Below are 19,676 nucleotides of genomic sequence, written 5' to 3'. Positions count from 1 at the left end.
GCATCATAAACAAAAAAAGCCAAACATTTACTGAATGGGACTTAATCTGTGTTGGTGCCTAGGGCAGCATGTCCTTTAAATTTGGCCCTGTGTAATACTAAAATTAATCTTACATCCTTTTCCAAATTTGACAACCAACTAAGGTTCTGTTCACATAACATTTCAGTCTTCCTTCAGGTATAGGTCGAGAGGATCTCCTGCCATAGATCTCAGACAGAAAGCTTGGACCTACTCCACTGTATTAACATGAAGTGGCATTTGTCTCTCATAGGCTGCTGTGTTAATAATGTACGCATATGTAGGATTTTTTAGCTCTCTGCAATGAAAAACATAGTCAATAATGCTTTCCTGCAAAGTTAAAAATTGCTATGTCAGCTTGTAGGGACTAGTGATGAGCAAATATACTCGTTGCTCGGGTTTCTCCGCGCATGCTCGGGTGGTCTCCGAGTATTTTGGCGTGCTCAGAGATTTAGTTTCTGTTGCCGTAGCTGCATGATTTGTGGCTGCTAGACAGCCTGAATACATGTGGGGGTTGCCTGTTTGTTAGGAAATCCCCACGCGTATTCAGGCTGTCTAGCAGCCCCAAATCATGCAGCTATGGTGACATAACCAAAATCTCCGAGCACATCCAAATACTCGGAGATCACCTGAGCATGCTCGGGAAATCTCGAGTAACGAGTGTACTCGCTCATTACTAGTAGGGACCATTGATTTGTTTATTGTACGGTCTGGGAGTTGCTTCAGAACTTGTGCCGAGCCATAGAGGCAATGTGCACATAGTGCTAGATTATGGAAAACATTCCTAATTTAAAATATCTAATTTATCAACACAATTCTTTTAAGGATCTGGATTATAACAGGCCCTTTTTTTGAAACAAATGCTTATGAAAGCTGAAGGAATTGCCATCATATCAGATTACTTTTCTGATGTTTTATCTTGATTTATTGCTATGTGTAACTTTTCCATTCCATGGCTGTTTTCCAAATCACTCCCACCTGGCTATAGCATACTAGTTTCCCCAATTTTGTACGCCTCAGATGTACTTTATGGTGATTCAGTTTTAATTGGACTTTTCTTCGCCATCTCCTTACATCACCAAGTGTTTCCCTCTGTTTAAATGATTGGGGTGTCTTGCCATATGGATAATGGTGTGGTCATGTCAAGCCAATTTACGACCAGCAGGACTAGTAACTTGCTTGACATAGAATAAATAGATTCTTATTTATCTGGTCATCTAACTAAATAGGTCATATATTTTAATGTTCACTTGCAAGTATGAACATCAGTCATACTTTCACATCGTCTGCAGCGCACATAGCAGCACCACACAAATTTACACTCGCATCTTTCCACGTGTCTTACTACATGCGTGTTGTACCCCCTCCCACAGCAGAGCAGGTTACAGCCATCTGGTCCCTCCGAGGTACGGTTGCATTCTCGTCCATGGGTCCCAGATATTCCAAGTTTTAGATCTTCTACACAATAATTAGGGGATCTGTTGGTGTAAACTAGGTCTTCTTTCCTAACTGGTATCTTCCGATGATTCTTCTCCTTCCTGCGGACTTTTTGTTTCATTCGATCTGATATCTGGACGCTATTTTCATATTTATCCTTTAGGTAATTTCCAATCTTTTCAAATGAAGACATAGATTTCCAACATGTTTTCACAGCACAGGAACCGGAGACTCCATGACAGCGACAGTCCACCGTCATCAGCTTTGTCACTGCCTAATGAAAGAGATCCACAATCATCCAAGGCAAATCTTTTCTAGGTCTACAGTATGAATTAAAAATGCCGGCATTCAACTTTCTAATCTGTGACATTTATGACGGGCATCAGCAGTATGCTGATGTAACATGTACTCTAGTCATATACTACGCTAGCAACAGTGTATATAACACATGCAACAGACCTAAAATACACCATAATACACACAAAATAGATATAATTATGGGATTGCACAACCCGCAATTGGTAATAATTATCTATTAATGGTGTGTCCCAGTCAAGTTACTTTTTTACCAATTAAAAAAGGTAACTTAAAAAAAACAAGTGTGTGTGTAAATGTATGTATATATAGACATATACACATATTTTATATATATTTTTTATAATCTATTTACAATAAAATTAAATTATAATACGGCATATATGTCCTGATGATCCAAATAAAGTGAGCTGCCTGCTAACTAAGCCATTAACACTATGTTGATGTGTCTGCTAATTCTATAGGTTAGTTTGTAATATTCATGCATGCAGAGTTGACTTAAAAAAAGGCCCTCAGACTTACGCCACTAGTGGTCTGCACTACGCTGCTTATGATACTAATTGTGCAAACTGCGAGCCTTGTTGTCAGAGCGGAAGCATAAGAGAGTTGAGGTTGTCTTTTTTAATTGCTATGTGAAAGGGACCACTGTAGAGGCACAATTATCAACATTACAAGGGCCACAGATTAATAATATCATAAATGGTGCCATTTTCAAAGGAGTTGTCCATGTTTAGAACAAAAGTCTGCAATCACTCCATGTGACTGCAGGCCGCCGAATAATGACAGAGTGAGGTGCACATGTCACGATTTCCCGGTATTTTTGGTGCGAACAGGTGGTCATGTTGTATGGATGCAGACTGCAATGTAATGGAATGGAATGTATTATGGTTTATTATGTACAGTATATAAGGTGTTAATGCATAATGTGAGTATAGCATAAGGATAATAGGTTCTGCATATAAGATAGGAAATGGTTAAGATTAGAAGTAGCCCAGTGGGTGGGCACCAGTGCTGATAAAAGGGGGGCACTTTCTGGATATGTGGGAGTTCAGTGTGAGCTAGTGAACTGTGGGGTGGGTTGCTAGGGGCAGCATGGGTCAAATGGAGATCCTTGATGGACATTCCAACAGCATCTGGAGCCTAGGGCTCGGGCCAGGTACCATGGAGCGGGCCTGATCTTCCGACATCACGAAGTCCGTGGACATGAAGTTACATGGGAGGCAGGTAGCCAGTCGTTGATGCACTGCCATAGTGAACAACAAATCCTTGAGGCTGATGGAGTCAGCTGGCTTCGGGGTAGTCCAGATTGAATGGGTGCCAGAACAGAAGAGGAGCTGTACTAAGGAGGAAGGAAGCCCAAATTGCTGTGCCCTATCCCACTTGTACCCACCTGATGAACTTTGACAGTTTAGTAAATGTTTGGCTGTTGCAAAGAACCTGATGTCCCATGCATTTTGTGTGGTGGCTCCTGAGGACAGAAGCTTGGAGGCAGCCGAGACCAGCGGCCTACAAATGAGTGTGATGCACCCCACACCCTGCATCACACTAGGACCAGGAAAACTCAGTGTCTGTAAAATGACAGAGCGAAACCGGACAGCAGCTTGTCGTGACTACCATTCTCAACCACTTTACATTTGGCGTAGTTAGCAGGATTGATTCATGCATCAAGAAAACTTAGATAGATGCAGGGAAAAATCTACCGAAAGCAGAGATGGCACTGAACACCGATGACAAGATGGTGGTGAGTGGCGAGAAATGGCTAGATGGACCAGTCAAACATGGGGATGCTTGAAGATAAACTGCGTGAACATCCATCCAGCCTAGAAAGAAGCTACTGTAGTCCACAGAGGCCGGCCCATTGTGAACAGTGCCCGATCCCAATGGGCGTGACACAAGAAAAAGATACCACACCCATCACAGCGAGTCAATAGAGAACGGGTGAGGAATGACCGAAAACAGGCAGGACAGCTGGAAATGACTCAGCCCAAAGAAGGGGGGAGTCGTGGAAAAGTATACCCTGACAGCCTGGCGCCATTGTTGGTTAGAGAGCAGAGACAAGCAAGTCAATATGGAGAGATTCTACAATGCTGGGCTTCTTGGTGGGCCCAGTCTTAATTGCAACAAAAGATGCAGGAACAGGAGCAGGAGATGTGGCCAGGAGGACTGCAGCCGCTGAAGGATCTGGCTGAGCCCGTTTTTCAATACGCAAAAACAGACCTCAAGGCCAAAGTTTCCTGGTCGGCTCCCGAACCTGAGCCTGAACTACAGAAGGAAATGGTCGTGTCAGTGTGTCTGAAGCCCTACGACAGAGCAGCATGACTGAAAGCTTTGGTGGCACCAGTATCCGTAAGTACACCTCGATCCCTACCAAGGCCCCGGTTCTAAAGGCAGCTTCCACTCCCCTGCCACAGATGTATGTGGAGGAAACTCCAGTTCCAGCCACCAGGAATGCCCCATGGGCATAATGGGTCATCCAAGGGAAGAGGGTGCAGTAAAAAATGGTTACCGGCCCAATTGCAGCTCCCCAGAGGTGGTGAAATTGGCCACTGATTAACACGAGGGGTCATGTGGCATTATGATTCCAGAAAGGACCAAGGAGTCAATCAGGAGACGGTCACTGGAAATAAAGTCTATAGGAATGCTGAGTCCTCGCCGCATGGGCCCTATATACAATGCCAGGAGACCACCTAAGTTTCATCAAGGAGGACGGACCATGAGGGTGGTATGCAGTCATGGTGACCCTAATCCCTCTGGGAGAGGGAGATTCCCTAGAAATATGGCCAGAGAGGGTGAGCCTCAAGGCGACCGCTCAACTGCCCATTAGCCCTGCACTTTCTTTCAACTTGTAAAGAACCTGAAGTCTCATGCATTAGGTGCGGCGACTCCTGAAGACAGAGGCCTGGAGACAGCGGAGACCTGCGGCCTACAAGTGAGTGTGATGCACCAACACCCTGCAACACTCTAGGACTGGGACACACATTGTCTGTAAAGTGCCAGAGCACAACCAAACAGCAGTTCGGTCGTGACTACCGCTCTAGGTCACTGTACAATTCGACCACATGAATGTGATTTGCATACTTCTTCGGTATTTTCAGTGCTAGCAGGTGGTTATGTGACCACATGAATATGATTTGCATTCTTGTGGTTAAATATCAACTAGACTTGCTCAGCTCAGTAGAAGTGAATTGTCTAGTTGGCATGTGGTTGCAAATCTGCAAATCGCATACATGTGGCCATGGGCCTGCTCACTCGCAGCAGAATTACCAGGGAGTTGTAACAGTGTGTGCACCACATGCTGTCACAATTCAGCAGTCTGCTGTCATATAGAGCAACTGCAGACTTTTGTCTCAAGCCTGGACATTTCCTTTCATATGTAAGCCCACACAGAGGGACATTAAGAAAATAAAAGCCCACTAAGGGGGGATATTATTAATTTGTGGGAACACAAAGAGAACATTATTGATGTATTGTGGCACAATGGGGAACATTGTTAAAGGGGTTGATTGATCACGTCATATTGATATATCCATAAGATAGGTCATCAGTATCAGATCAGTGGACGTTTGCAATATTCAGTGTATCTCAAGAGTAAAATATGCGCCTTGAGTGACATATGTCCACTATGTATGCAATGTGCATGTACATGTGTGAAGCGTGAATATTGTGTTAGTGATGCGCTCCTCAGAAATATGAGTGCTGTGTGCTGCATGTATTTAATGTGTGGGTCATGTGTGCATGGTGTGTATATAATGTGCGAGTGATGTCTATACCGTATGTGTATAATGTGTGATTGATTTTTGTGCAGCATGTATATAAACTGTGATTAATGTGTGTACTGCATTTATAATATGCGAGTTATATGTGCATGGTGTGTATATAAATTGTGAGAGATGCTTACGTGGTGTGTGTATATAATATGTAAGGGGTGTATGCGTGGTGTGAATATAATATGTGAGCGGTGGGTGTGGTACGTATATAATATGTGAGAAATGTTTGCCTGGTGTGCATATAATATGTGAGAGATGTGTGCATGGTGTGTGTATATAATTTGTAAGGGGTGCATGTGTAGTGTGTATATATTATGTGAGCAGTGTGTGGTGTGTATTGTATATAATATGTGAAAGATGTTTGCGTGGTGTTTATACAATATGCGAGATGTTTGCTTGTTGTTTTTATACAATATGTGAGAGATATCTGCGTGGTGTGTGTATACAATATGTAAGGGGTGTGTGCGTGGTGTGTATATAATATGTGCACGGTGTCTGGTGTGTATATAATACGTGAGTGGTGTGTATATAATAAGTGAGAGATTTGTGTTTTGTGCACAGTGGGCAAAATAAGTATTTGATCCCTTGCTGATTTTGAAAGTTTGCCACTGACAAAGACATGAACAGTCTATAATTTTTAGGATAGGTTAATTCTAACATTGAGAGATAGAATATCAAAAATAAAATCCAAAAAAATCACATTGTATAAATTATATAAATTTATTTGCATTTTGCAGTGAGAAATAAGTATTTGATCCACTACTAACCATTTAGAGTTCTGGCTCTTACAGACCAGTTAGACGCTACTAATCAACTCGTTACCTGCATTAACCCCTTCCTGACATCCGACGTACTATCCCGTCCATGGGACCCGGGCCCCTATGCCCATGGACGGGATAGTACGTCTACCGCGATCAGCGGCGCCCACGTGGTGAGCGCCGCTGATCGCGGCCGGGTGTCAGCTGATTATCACAGCTGACACCTGGCACAATGTGTCAGGGGCGGTCACGGACCGCCCCGACACGTTAACCCCTTGCACACCGCGATCAAACATGATCGCGGTGTACCGGGAGTTAAAGGGAAGCATCGGCAGGGAGGGGGCTCCCTCCGTGCTTCCCTGAGCCCCCCACGGCAGCGCAATGTGCAGCGCTGCTGCCGGGGGCTCCTCTCCTGCAGGCCCCCGAATCCAAGATGGTGACGGGGGGCCTGCAGGAAGCTGGCTTCCTCAGTGCCTGCAAAGCGCAGGCATGAGGAAGCCTTGTGCACTGCCTGTGACAGATCGCTGATCTGTCACAGTGATCTGTGATGGGACAGATCAGCGATCTGTCACAGAACAGTGATGTCCCACCTGGGACTATTTAATAAAGTAAAAAAAAAATTTAAAAAAGTGTTAAAATAAATTACAAAAAAATAAAAATATTCCCCCAAATAAATCCATTTTTTGAAAATAAAAAAAACAAAAAAAAAAAACAATAAAAGTACACATATTAGGTATCGCCGCGTCCGTAATGACCCGCCCGATAAAACTGTCCCATTAGTTAACCCCTTTAGCGAACCCCTTAAAAAATAAAAATAAAAAACGAAGCAAAAAATAATGATTTATTATCATACCGCCAAAAAGTGTAATAACGCGCGATCAAAAAGACGCATATAAATATCCATGGTACCGCTGAAAACGTCATCTTGTCCCGCAAAAAACGAGCTGCCACACAGCATCATCAGCGAAAAAATAAAAAAGTTATAGCTCGCAGAATAAAGCGATGCAAAAATAATTATTTTTTATAAAAAATAGTTTTGATTGCATAAAACCGACAAAACATAAAAAAACGACGTAAATGAGGTATCGCTGTAACCGTACTGACCCGAAGAATAAAACCGCTTTATCAGTTTTACCGCACGCGGAACGGTGTAAACGCACCCCCCCCAAAAGAAATTCATGAAACGCTGGTTTTTGTTCATTCTGCGTCCCAAAAATCGGAATAAAAAGCGATCAAAAAATGTCACGTGCCCGAAAATGGTACCAATAAAAACGTCAACTCGTCCCGCAAAAAATAAGACCTCACATGACTTGGTGGGTCAAAATATGAAAAAATTATAGCTCTCGATATGTGGTGATGCAAGAACTATTTTTACAATAAAAAGCGTCTTTTAGCGTGCGACAGCCGCCAAACATAAAAACCGCCATAAATAGTAAATCAAACCCCCCGCTATCACCCCCTTAGTTAGGGAAGAATAATAAAATAAAAAAATGTATTTATTTCCATTTTTCCATTACGGTTAGGGTTAGGGCTAGGGTTAGGGCTAGGGTTAGGGCTGAGGTTAGGGGTGTGTTGGGGTTCGGGTTGGAGTTAGAATTGGGGGTTTCCACTGTTTGGGCACATCAGGGGCTCTCCAAATGCAACATGGCGTCAGATTTCAATTCCAGCCAATTCTGAGTTGAAAAAGTCAAATGGTGCTCCTTCCCTTCCAGGCTCTGACATGCGCCCAAACAGTGTTTTACCCCCACATGTAGGGTATCAGCCTACTCAGGACAAATTGCAAAACAATTTTTGGGGTCCAATTTCTCCTGTTACCCTTAGGAAAATAAAAAATTGGGGGCAAAAATATCATTTTTGTGGAAAAAAATGATTTTTTTATTTTCACGTCTGAGCGTTATAAACTTCTGTGAAGCACATGGGGGGTTCAAAGTGCTCACCACACATCTAGATAAGTTCCGTGGGGGGTCTAGTGTCCAAAATGGGGTCACTTGTGGGAAGTTTCAATAGTTTAGGTAAATCAGGGGCTCTCCAAACGCACATGACACCCGCAGACCATTCCATCAAAGTCTGCATTCCAAAACGTCACTGCTTCCCTTCCGAGCCCCGACATGTGTCCATACAGTAGTTTTCTCCCACATATGGGGTGTCAGCGTACTCATGACAAATTGGACAACAACTTTTGGGGTCCAATTTCTCCTGTTACCCTTGGGAAAATGAAAAAATTGGGGACTAATTGATCATGTTTGTGGAAAAAATAAGATTTTTTTATTTTCATGCCCAGGCATTATAAACTTCTGTGAAGCCCTTGGGGGTTCAAAGTGCTCACCACACAACTAGATAAGTTCCTTAGGGGGTCTCGTTTCCAAAATGGGGTCATTTGTGGGGGGTTTCCACTGTTTATGTACATTAGGGGCTCTCCAAAAGCAACATGACACCCGCAGAACATTCCCTCAAAGTCTGCATTCCAAAACGTCACTACTTCCCTTCCGTGCCCCGACGTGTGTCCATACAGTAGTTTTCTCCCACATATGGGGTGTCAGTGTACTCAGGACAAATTGGACAACAACTTTTGGGGATCAATTTCTCCTGTTACCCTTGGGAAAATAAAAAAGTTGGGGACTAATTGATCATGTTTGTGGAAAAAATACGATTTTTTTATTTTCATGCCCGGGCATTATAAACTTCTGTGAAGCCCTTGGGGGTTCAAAGTGCTCACCTCACATCTAGATAAGTTCCTTAGGGGGTCTAGTTTTCAAAATGGGGTCATTTGTGGGGAGTTTCCACTGTTTAGGTACATTAGGGGCTCTCCAAAGGCAACATGACACCCGCAGACCATTCCATCAAAGTCTGCATTCCAAAACGTCACTACTTCCCTTCCGAGCCCTGACGTGTGTCCATACAGTAGTTTTCTCCCACATATGGGGCGTCAGCGTACTCAGGACAAATTGGACAACAACTTTTGGGGTTCAATTTCTCCTGTTACCCTTGGGAAAATAAAAAAAATTGGGGACTAATTGATCATGTTTGTGGAAAAAATACGATTTTTTTATTTTCATGCCCGGGCATTATAAACTTCTGTGAAGCCCTTGGGGGTTCAAAGTGCTCACCTCACATCTAGATAAGTTCCTTAGGGGGTCTAGTTTTCAAAATGGGGTCATTTGTGGGGGGTTTACACTGTTTAGGTACATTAGGGGCTCTCCAAAGGCAACATAACACCCGCAGACCATTCCATCAAAGTCTGCATTCCAAAACGTCACTACTTCCCTTCCGAGTCCCAACGTGTGCCCATACAGTAGTTTTCTCCCATATATGGGGTATCAGCATACTCAGGACAAATTGGACAACAACTTTTGGGGTCCAATTTCTCCTGGTACCCTTGGGAAAATAAAAAAATGGTGACTAAAAGATCATGTTTGTGGAAAAAATACGAATTTTTTTATTTTCACGCCCGGGCGTTATAAACTTCTGTGACGCACTGGGGGGTTCAAAGTGCTCACCACACATCTAGATAAGTTCCTTGGGGGGTCTAGTTTACAAAATGGTGTCATTTGTGGGGGGTTTCCACTGTTTTGGTACATCAGGGGTTTTCCAATCGCGACATGGTGTCCGATCTCAATTCCAGCCAAAAACGTCAAATGGCGCTGCTTCCCTTCCGAGCTCTGCCATGCGCCCAAATAGTGGTTTACCCCCACATGTGGGGTATCAGCGTACTCAGGACAAATTGCACAATAACTTTTAGGGTCCTGTTACCCTTGGGAAATTAAAAATTGGGGTGAAAAGATCATTTTTGTGGAAAAAATATGATTTTTTAATTGTACCGCTGTACGTTATAAACTTCTGTAAAGCCCTTGTGGGTTCAAAGTTCTCACCACATATCTAGATAAGTTCCTTGGGGGGTCTAGTTTCCAAAATGGGGTCACTTGTAGGGGGTTTCCACTGTTTAGGTACATCAGGGACTCTCCAAGCGTGACATGGCGTCCGATCTGAATTCCAGACAATTTTGCATTGAAAATGTCAAACGGCGCTCCTTCCATTCTGAGCTCTGCCATGCGCCGAAACAGTCGTTCCCCCCCACATATCAGGTATCAGCGTACTCAGGACAAATTGCACAATAACTTTTGCAGTCCAATTTCTCCTGTTACCCTTGGTAAAATAAAAAAAATTGAACCTGAAGTATTTTTTTTGTGAAAAAAAGTTAGATGTTCATTTTTTTTTAAATACTCAAAAAAATTCCTGTGACGCACCTAAAGGGTTAATAAACTTCTTGAATGTGGTTTTGAGCACCTTAAGGGGTGCAGTTTTTAGAATGGTGTCACTTTTGGGTATTTTCTATCATATAGACCCCTCAAAGTGGCTTCAAATGTGATGTGGTCCGTAAAAATAAAATGGTGTTGTAAAAATGAGAAATCGCTGGTCAAATTTTAATCCTTATAACTTCTTAACAAAAAAAAATTTTGGTTCCAAAATTGTGCTGATGTAAAGTAAACATGTGGGAAATGTTAGTTATCAAGTTTTTTGGGTGCCATATCTCTGTTATTTAAGGGCATAAAAATTCAAAGTTGGAAAATTGCAAAATTTTCAAAATTTTCGCCAAATTTCTGTTTTTCTCACAATTAAACGCAAGTTATTTGAATGAAATTTGACCACTAACATGAAGTACGATATGTCACGAGAAAACAATGTCAGAATCACCGGGATCCATGGAAGCGTTCCAGAGTTATGACCTCATAAAGGTACAGTGGTCAGAATTGTAAAAATTGGCCCGGTCATGAACGTGCAAACCACCCTTGGGGGTGAAGGGGTTAAAGACAGCTGTCTTTCATAGTCACCTTTATAAAAGACTCCTGTCCACAGACTCAATCAATCAGACTCTAACCGATACAACATGGACAAGACCAAAGGATGTTAGGGACAAGATCATAGACCTCCACAAAGCTGGAATGGACTACAAAACCATACGTAAGATGCTGGGAGAGAAGGAGACAACTGTTGGTGCAATAGTAAGAAAATGGAAGAAATGCAAAATGCCTGTCAATCGACATTGATCTGGGGCACCATACAAAATCTCACCTCGTGGAGTTTGCTTGATCATGAAGATGGTGGGAGACCAGTGTGGGGTACAGCACGCAAGCATCCCATAAGCAAAGCATCACAGAAGATAAGCATCCAGCAAAATGGCAGCTATACATGGCATGGAATTAACATTCATCTTCTCTCTTCACACAGGTAAACAACTGAGCCATCCTGCATGTATTTACTCCATTCACTGCCAGCAAGCAGCCGGAATGATACAACTTCCCACCTCTGCTGCCTCTATTTCTCTGCTGTAATATATCCAAATGGTACAACTCCATACTTCTGCTGCTTGACCATTTTGCTGCATATTTAAATGTGCTTGCTAAAGCTTTGGTATAATTCATTTGTTGCACTGTATGTAATACTTACTGCTTTAGATCTGTGACTGGGGCCTTTCTAGATCTTATCAGGTGGAAGGTGCTATAGCATTTTGCCACATCTTGGTCTAGTGCCTTTGATCATCTAACCATCCCCTGGTGTGCTGGCCCCAGCTGCCAAATTATACCCAACCATCTCCCACAATCCCTCTCTCCTGACCCTGTAGTGTGGCCTATATATGTAGTAGTTGCTAAGGGGAAGCACGCAGTGTGGGGTACAGCACGCAAGCATCCCATAAGCAAAGCATCACAGAAGATAAGCATCCAGCAAAACGGCAGTTATATATGGCATGGAATTAACATTCATCTTCTCTCTTCACACAGGTAATCAACTGAGCCACCCTGCATGTATTTACTCCATTCACTGCCAGCAAGCAGCCTGAATGATAAAACTTCCCACCTCTGCTGCCTCTATTTCTCTGCTGTAATATATCCAAATGGTACAACTCCATACTTCTGCTGCTTGACCATTTTGCTGCATATTTAAATGTGCTTGCTAAAGCTTTGGTATAATTCATTTGTTGCACTGTATGTAATACTTACTGCTTTAGATCTGTGACTGGGGCCTTTCTAGATCTTATCAGGTGGAAGGTGCTATAGCATTTTGCCACATCTTGGTCTAGTGCCTTTGATCATCTAACCATCCCCTGGTGTGCTGGCCCCAGCTGCCAAATTATACCCAACCATCTCCCACAATCCCTCTCTCCTGACCGTGTAGTGTGGCCTATATATGTAGTAGTTGCTAAGGGGAAGCACGCAGTGTGGGGTACAGCACGCAAGCATCCCATAAGCAAAGCATCACAGAAGATAAGCATCCAGCAAAACGGCAGTTATACATGGCATGGAATTAACATTCATCTTCTCTCTTCACACAGGTAATCAACTGAGCCACCCTGCATGTATTTACTCCATTCACTGCCAGCAAGCAGCCTGAATGATACAACTTCCCACCTCTGCTGCCTCTATTTCTCTGCTGTAATATATCCAAATGGTACAACTCCATACTTCTGCTGCTTGACCATTTTGCTGCATATTTAAATGTGCTTGCTAAAGCTTTGGTATAATTCATTTGTTGCACTGTATGTAATACTTACTGCTTTAGATCTGTGACTGGGGCCTTTCTAGATCTTATCAGGTGGAAGGTGCTATAGCATTTTGCCACATCTTGGTCTAGTGCCTTTGATCATCTAACCATCCCCTGGTGTGCTGGCCCCAGCTGCCAAATTATACCCAACCATCTCCCACAATCCCTCTCTCCTGACCCTGTAGTGTGGCCTATATATGTAGTAGTTGCTAAGGGGAAGCACGCAGTGTGGGGTACAGCACGCAAGCATCCCATAAGCAAAGCATCACAGAAGATAAGCATCCAGCAAAACGGCAGTTATACACGGCATGGAATTAACATTCATCTTCTCTCTTCACACAGGTAATCAACTGAGCCACCCTGCATGTATGTACTCCATTCACTGCCAGCAAGCAGCCTGAATGATACAACTTCCCACCTCTGCTGCCTCTATTTCTCTGCTGTAATATATCCAAATGGTACAACTCCATACTTCTGCTGCTTGACCATTTTGCTGCATATTTAAATGTGCTTGCTAAAGCTTTGGTATAATTCATTTGTTGCACTGTATGTAATACTTACTGCTTTAGATCTGTGACTGGGGCCTTTCTAGATCTTATCAGGTGGAAGGTGCTATAGCATTTTGCCACATCTTGGTCTAGTGCCTTTGATCATCTAACCATCCCCTGGTGTGCTGGCCCCAGCTGCCAAATTATACCCAACCATCTCCCACAATCCCTCTCTCCTGACCCTGTAGTGTGGCCTATATATGTAGTAGTTGCTAAGGGGAAGCACGCAGTGTGGGGTACAGCACGCAAGCATCCCATAAGCAAAGCATCACAGAAGATAAGCATCCAGCAAAACGGCAGTTATACATGGCATGGAATTAACATTCATCTTCTCTCTTCACACAGGTAATCAACTGAGCCACCCTGCATGTATTTACTCCATTCACTGCCAGCAAGCAGCCTGAATGATACAACTTCCCACCTCTGCTGCCTCTATTTCTCTGCTGTAATATATCCAAATGGTACAACTCCATACTTCTGCTGCTTGACCATTTTGCTGCATATTTAAATGTGCTTGCTAAAGCTTTGGTATAATTCATTTGTTGCACTGTATGTAATACTTACTGCTTTAGATCTGTGACTGGGGCCTTTCTAGATCTTATCAGGTGGAAGGTGCTATAGCATTTTGCCACATCTTGGTCTAGTGCCTTTGATCATCTAACCATCCCCTGGTGTGCTGGCCCCAGCTGCCAAATTATACCCAACCATCTCCCACAATCCCTCTCTCCTGACCCTGTAGTGTGGCCTATATATGTAGTAGTTGCTAAGGGGAAGCACGCAGTGTGGGGTACAGCACGCAAGCATCCCATAAGCAAAGCATCACAGAAGATGAGCATCCAGCAAAACGGCAGTTATACATGGCATGGAATTAACATTCATCTTCTCTCTTCACACAGGTAATCAACTGAGCCACCCTGCATGTATTTACTCCATTCACTGCCAGCAAGCAGCCTGAATGATACAACTTCCCACCTCTGCTGCCTCTATTTCTCTGCTGTAATATATCCAAATGGTACAACTCCATACTTCTGCTGCTTGACCATTTTGCTGCATATTTAAATGTGCTTGCTAAAGCTTTGGTATAATTCATTTGTTGCACTGTATGTAATACTTACTGCTTTAGATCTGTGACTGGGGCCTTTCTAGATCTTATCAGGTGGAAGGTGCTATAGCATTTTGCCACATCTTGGTCTAGTGCCTTTGATCATCTAACCATCCCCTGGTGTGCTGGCCCCAGCTGCCAAATTATACCCAACCATCTCCCACAATCCCTCTCTCCTGACCCTGTAGTGTGGCCTATATATGTAGTAGTTGCTAAGGGGAAGCACGCAGTGTGGGGTACAGCACGCAAGCATCCCATAAGCAAAGCATCACAGAAGATAAGCATCCAGCAAAACGGCAGTTATACACGGCATGGAATTAACATTCATCTTCTCTCTTCACACAGGTAATCAACTGAGCCACCCTGCATGTATTTACTCCATTCACTGCCAGCAAGCAGCCTGAATGATACAACTTCCCACCTCTGCTGCCTCTATTTCTCTGCTGTAATATATCCAAATGGTACAACTCCATACTTCTGCTGCTTGACCATTTTGCTGCATATTTAAATGTGCTTGCTAAAGCTTTGGTATAATTCATTTGTTGCACTGTATGTAATACTTACTGCTTTAGATCTGTGACTGGGGCCTTTCTAGATCTTATCAGGTGGAAGGTGCTATAGCATTTTGCCACATCTTGGTCTAGTGCCTTTGATCATCTAACCATCCCCTGGTGTGCTGGCCCCAGCTGCCAAATTATACCCAACCATCTCCCACAATCCCTCTCTCCTGACCCTGTAGTGTGGCCTATATATGTAGTAGTTGCTAAGGGGAAGCACGCAGTGTGGGGTACAGCACGCAAGCATCCCATAAGCAAAGCATCACAGAAGATAAGCATCCAGCAAAACGGCAGTTATACACGGCATGGAATTAACATTCATCTTCTCTCTTCACACAGGTAATCAACTGAGCCACCCTGCATGTATTTACTCCATTCACTGCCAGCAAGCAGCCTGAATGATACAACTTCCCACCTCTGCTGCCTCTATTTCTCTGCTGTAATATATCCAAATGGTACAACTCCATACTTCTGCTGCTTGACCATTTTGCTGCATATTTAAATGTGCTTGCTAAAGCTTTGGTATAATTCATTTGTTGCACTGTATGTAATACTTACTGCTTTAGATCTGTGACTGGGGCCTTTCTAGATCTTATCAGGTGGAAGGTGCTATAGCATTTTGCCACATCTTGGTCTAGTGCCTTTGATCATCTAACCATCCCCTGGTGTGCTGGCCCCAGCTGCCAAATTATACCCAACCATCTCCCACAATCCCTCTCTCCTGACCCTGTAGTGTGGCCTATATATGTAGTAGTTGCTAAGGGGAAGCACGCAGTGTGGGGTACAGCACGCAAGCATCCCATAAGCAAAGCATCACAGAAGATAAGCATCCAGCAAAACGGCAGTTATACACGGCATGGAATTAACATTCATCTTCTCTCTTCACACAGGTAATCAACTGAGCCACCCTGCATGTATGTACTCCATTCACTGCCAGCAAGCAGCCTGAATGATACAACTTCCCACCTCTGCTGCCTCTATTTCTCTGCTGTAATATATCCAAATGGTACAACTCCATACTTCTGCTGCTTGACCATTTTGCTGCATATTTAAATGTGCTTGCTAAAGCTTTGGTATAATTCATTTGTTGCACTGTATGTAATACTTACTGCTTTAGATCTGTGACTGGGGCCTTTCTAGATCTTATCAGGTGGAAGGTGCTATAGCATTTTGCCACATCTTGGTCTAGTGCCTTTGATCATCTAACCATCCCCTGGTGTGCTGGCCCCAGCTGCCAAATTATACCCAACCATCTCCCACAATCCCTCTCTCCTGACCCTGTAGTGTGGCCTATATATGTAGTAGTTGCTAAGGGGAAGCACGCAGTGTGGGGTACAGCACGCAAGCATCCCATAAGCAAAGCATCACTGAAGATAAGCATTCAGCAAAACGGCAGTTATACACGGCATGGAATTAACATTCATCTTCTCTCTTCACACAGGTAATCAACTGAGCCACCCTGCATGTATGTACTCCATTCACTGCCAGCAAGCAGCCTGAATGATACAACTTCCCACCTCTGCTGCCTCTATTTCTCTGCTGTAATATATCCAAATGGTACAACTCCATACTTCTGCTGCTTGACCATTTTGCTGCATATTTAAATGTGCTTGCTAAAGCTTTGGTATAATTCATTTGTTGCACTGTATGTAATACTTACTGCTTTAGATCTGTGACTGGGGCCTTTCTAGATCTTATCAGGTGGAAGGTGCTATAGCATTTTGCCACATCTTGGTCTAGTGCCTTTGATCATCTAACCATCCCCTGGTGTGCTGGCCCCAGCTGCCAAATTATACCCAACCATCTCCCACAATCCCTCTCTCCTGACCCTGTAGTGTGGCCTATATATGTAGTAGTTGCTAAGGGGAAGCACGCAGTGTGGGGTACAGCACGCAAGCATCCCATAAGCAAAGCATCACAGAAGATAAGCATCCAGCAAAACGGCAGTTATACATGGCAGTTAGTCAGGGCAGGAGTCAGGTAACCCACACCTTGCCTTCCCCTTTAACCATGTGCTTTATTTTTATCCTCCTGTGTTCCCTTGCCATCCACATTCATCACCCTATCCCCCCTCCATCACGACTCATACACATCAGCCCCTCTATACTTCCCTCTCCCATGTACAGCTCCCAAACACTCCTCACCTTCCTGAGAAACCTCAGCCCATCTTGCCCAAACACATCGCAGAAAAAAAAACTACTTTCAATTCCAACAACTATTGGCTCTTTATCTTCCTTCTCCTACTGATTTCAGGGGACATCTCCCCCAACCCTGGTCCACCATCCCCCAACCTCGACCCCTACCCTACCTCATATCGAAACCACAATAATCTGATTAACATTACTTGCACTCCCTCATCTCAATCTTTTAATTGTGCCCTCTGGAATCCACGGTCTGCTTGTAACAAGCTTCCTTTCCTACACAACTACTTTCTGAACAACTCTCTTAATCTGTTGGCCCTCACTGAAACCTGGATTCAGGATTCTGACACTGTCTCTCCTGCTGCCATTTCCTACGGTGGCTTACAATTCTCTCACTCCCCGAGACCCACAAACAGACCTGGTGATGGAGTTGGCATACTCCTGTCCCCACAATGCACTTTCCAGGTCATCCCCCCAGTCCCATCACTCTTATTCCCTTCTTTTGAGGTCCACACCATCAGGCTCTTCCGTCCCCTCTCCCTCAGGGTAGCGGTCATATACCGGCCCCCAGGCTCACCCACCCTCTTCCTTGACCACTTTTCAGCCTGGCTGCCACACTTCATGTCCTCAGAACTACCAACCCTCATCCTGGGAGACTTCAACATCCCCATTAACAGCCCTAATTCCACATCTGCATCCCAGCTTCTATCACTAACCACCTCTCTAGGCCTCTCACAGCTTTCAACCTCTGAGACACATAAGGACGGTAACACCCTTGATCTGGTCTTCTGCCGGCTCTGTTCAATCTCCCACCTAAACAACTCACCGCTTCCACTCTCTGACCACAACATTCTCTCCTTCACGCTCACAAATCCTCGCCCACCCCAGCTCATTCCTACCTACCACACAGTCAGAAATCTACAAGCTATTAACCCTCAGGCACTTTCAGATTCCCTACACTCATCTCTGTCCCCAATCTCCTCTCTTTCCTGTCCTAATCTGGCTGTTCATCACTACAATGACACTCTTAGAAGCACCCTTGACCAAGTAGCTCCCCTCACCCTCAGAACCTCCAAACACAGAGTAAAAGAGCCCTGGCTCACATCGCAAACTCAACTTCTCCAGCGATGCTCCAGGAGTGCTGAACGCCTATGGAGAAAAACCCGCACACCAGAAGACTTCATCCACTTCAAATTTATGTTAAGAACCTATAACGCTGCCCTTCACCTTGCCAAACAGACCTACTTCACCACCCTGATCTCCTCATTAGTCAACAACCCCAAGAAACTTTGACACTTTTCACTCCCTCCTCAGGCCAAAAGCACAAGCCCCTATCACAGACATTTGTGCTGATGACCTGGCCTCCCACTTTACAGAAAAAATAGATAATATCCGTCAAGAAATCTGCTCCCAACCACCAAGTGCTGTGACTCCCATCCCTTCCTACATCTCCCCTGGCTCACTCTCCACATTTGATCCCATAACAGAAGAAGAAGTCTCCAGACTCCTCTCTTCTTCTCGTCCGACTACATGCACTACCGACCCCATTCCCTCACATCTCCTCCAGTCTCTCTCTCCAGTCGTCACAACCCACCTAACTACAATCTTTAATCTCTCCCTCTCCTCGGGCATTTTCCCATCCTCCTTCAAACACGCCATCGTTACTCCACTACTAAAGAAACCTGCTCTCGACCCATCCTGCACAAACAACTACAGACCAGTCTCCAATCTCCCCTTCATCTCTAAACTTTTGGAACGCCTAGTTTACTCCCGCCTTACCCGTTACCTCTCCATTCACTCCCTTCTAGACCCTTCACAGTCCGGCTTCCGCCCCCTACATTCGACTGAAACTGCACTCATCAAAGTGACCAATGACCTTCTGACAGCAAAACGTACCGGTGACCACTCTCTGCTCATTCTTCTTGACCTATCTGCAGCTTTCGATACTGTTGACCACCATCTTCTACTCTCTAGGCTCCAGTCACTAGGCATTAAGAACACTGCACTCTCCTGGTTCTCTTCCTATCTCTCTGACCGCTCCTTCAGTGTTTTGTTCTCTGGCTCCACGTCATCTCCTCTTCCTCTTGCTGTCGGGGTACCTCAGGGCTCAGTCCTTGGCCCCCTTCTTTTCTCTCTCTACATGGCCCCAATTGGACAGACCATCAGCAGATTTGGCTTTCAGTACCATCTTTATGCTGATGACACACAACTATATACGTCTTCCCCCGACCTTACCCCCGCTGTACTACAGAACGCCAGTGACTGTCTGTCCGCAGTCTCCAATATCATGTCCGCTCTCTATCTGAAACTCAACCTCTCCAAAACTGAACTTCTTCTGCTCCCGCCGTCTACTAACCTCCCTAAATCTGACATTTCCTTCTCCGTGGGTGGTACCACAATAACACCCCGGCAGCAGGTGTGCTGTCTGGGTGTTATGTTTGACACCAATCTCTCCTTTACATCCCATATACAATCCCTTGCCCGCTCTTGCCGCTT

At 44.3% G+C, this 19,676-nt stretch overlaps 1 protein-coding gene across 4 annotated transcripts in view; it reads right to left on the bottom strand.

Annotated features, from left to right (window-relative positions):
* Positions 1-643: 643 nt before the first annotated feature.
* WNT16 (Wnt family member 16) overlaps positions 644-19,676 on the bottom strand; it is a 75,584-nt gene continuing 56,551 nt past the window's right edge. For all 4 annotated transcript variants that reach the window (XM_073573372.1, XM_073573374.1, XM_073573373.1 and 1 more), the window contains one exon: positions 644-1,729. In XM_073573372.1, coding sequence (XP_073429473.1) covers positions 1,265-1,729 — 465 coding nt within the window. In that variant the 3' untranslated portion in view covers positions 644-1,264. The remainder of the gene's footprint in view (positions 1,730-19,676) is intronic.

Source organism: Dendrobates tinctorius, unplaced genomic scaffold (assembly GCF_039654945.1).
Source record: "Dendrobates tinctorius isolate UK_male_01 unplaced genomic scaffold, ASM3965494v1 ptg000035l, whole genome shotgun sequence".
Taxonomy (NCBI): Eukaryota; Metazoa; Chordata; class Amphibia; order Anura; family Dendrobatidae; genus Dendrobates; species Dendrobates tinctorius.
This window is presented reverse-complemented; position numbering and strand designations above follow the sequence as displayed.